Here is a 2061-nt window from a genome sequence, read left to right as displayed (position 1 = left end):
ATATATTATTATTTATATATCTTATAGAAGTTTTAATTTATCGAAGTTGATACATTGATATAGATATTCTTAAGCCACTTCCAATACAACTCCCACCAATACGTTGTCCTTGCATCGAAAGTTGCGAGCAATGCGAAACTGTCAGAACTGTCAGAACTTGCATTTCATTTCCGCATGCCCATTCGTCATTATCTGAGGGTACCACATCTGCATCTTATACTGGGCTAATGGAGAGTTTAGGAACTTTGTATCGGCCAGCACCATTACGCCCCATACCAAAAGGTAAATTATAATAAATTAAATTTAATATTGCTCAATTTGCTCAAAATTTGTATTAGATAAATTTAATATTTTACATGTACTAATTAATATTTTACATGTACTAATTTACTGCAGAAGTATTGGATATTTTTATAATCGTTTAGAGAATAATCTTTTTTATTAAAAATAAAGTCGAAGCAAGTTTATTATTTAAAGTATCGTTTATAACTATTTAAGATTGTACAAATTTTAATTAGTTCGTTTCTTAATGTTCCCTTGTGGGAAAATACTAGTGAATTAAATTAGTGAAAAAAAAAACATACAAACTATGTACCAAAAAATGTATAATATTCAATTTGAGTAATTTTCCAATTATTTGTTTTTTCGCAAGTTTAATAGTATAATATTTTCACGAAAGTTAGCTTATCAGACAGTATTGATTAATTATATTTGAATATTAAGCAGAATTTTTCTGTAAATATTTATAACAATGTCTTGAAAAGATTCAACTGATAATGATCATCGTAAGTTACATCGTTAACAAATGTTACCATGTGGATATTTTGTACTTCTGATATTCGGGAGCAAGTAGAACAAAATATTTACGTGTCTTCACGTGTTTCCTGTCTGTGTTTAAACGACATCTTAAGTGCCACCCAGCGTTTATGCATGGTGTAAACAGCGGTTTCTATGCGCATTTTCTCGGTTGGTTGAAATCTGGTAGTACTCGCATTTATTTTTTTTTTTTTTAAAGCTATTCATTCTCTATCTCTTATATCTTATTTCACTTTTTGTTCTTTCCTCTCCCTCAATCTTCTCTACTATCAATAAAATTAATGATACATACATATAAATTTTTTTCGTATAAAATAAAATTTAAGAATGAAATAGATATATTTTACACAGTATGATATTTTTCTAATTATTCTGAATATAAAAATATTACGATAGTGATGTAAAAAATCAATAGCTTACGAGATATTTTATACTTTATTCTGGCACATATTGATATAAAATGTTCGTAAATTATTAATTTTTTTATAAATATATCTTAATACTTTTATAAACAGAATAACGAGATAAATCAATTGAAAAGAAAACACATAGCTTTAAAAATATATATATAAAATATCTCTAGTAAACTATTGGTTTTTTTATTATCACTATCTTAATATTTTTATATACAGAATAATTAGAACAATATTTTTAAAAAAAGGGATACAATTCCATTTAAAAAAGTGGAAGTGACTTTGAAATCTCAAAAAATATGACCTTGAGAAGAATTTTTTCAATAATAAAATGCCTCATTGAATCGAACAACTTTCTCCTTTGATATTTTCTCGTATCATTAAAAACAACAAAAATATTTTAGATAATCAAGTTAGAGGAAATACTCTGTATATATAATTAATTCATATACAAGGTGTTTGATAAGAAACGATAAAACTCTCGCAAAGAGCGAATTAAACTGAGTCGAAAAGTTTTCTATCATTTTACAATTTTTGCAACAATTAACAAGATATTAATGATATTAATTATTAAAAATCGCTGAATATTGGTTTCCAATAATTTTTTATTCAAGCATTATCAACTTTATAGAAAAACAGTAAGTGACAAAAATTGTTTATTTTCTTCTTATAGAATTCTGAGAATTTTTTAGTATCGCATTTTCTCATTGATAAAAATAGTTGACAATAAGGAAAGTACTAAAAAATTAGTAAAAAATTCTGAAAAAATTTTTAAGCTCTAATAATAAATATATAATAATATGTAAATATAATATATAAAAAAAAGTATATT

At 24.8% G+C, this 2061-nt stretch overlaps 1 protein-coding gene across 1 annotated transcript in view; it reads left to right on the top strand.

Annotated features, from left to right (window-relative positions):
* The window catches only part of LOC108694078 (H2.0-like homeobox protein), a 6004-nt gene that overhangs the window by 403 nt on the left and 3540 nt on the right, over window positions 1–2061 (top strand). Inside the window, exon 2 of the mRNA XM_018203369.1 lies at window positions 64–282. Coding sequence (XP_018058858.1) covers window positions 64–282 — 219 coding nt within the window. The remainder of the gene's footprint in view (window positions 1–63; window positions 283–2061) is intronic.

This window comes from Atta colombica, unplaced genomic scaffold, assembly GCF_001594045.1.
Source record: "Atta colombica isolate Treedump-2 unplaced genomic scaffold, Acol1.0 scaffold1, whole genome shotgun sequence".
In the NCBI taxonomy this organism is placed as follows: domain Eukaryota; kingdom Metazoa; phylum Arthropoda; class Insecta; order Hymenoptera; family Formicidae; genus Atta; species Atta colombica.
This window is presented reverse-complemented; position numbering and strand designations above follow the sequence as displayed.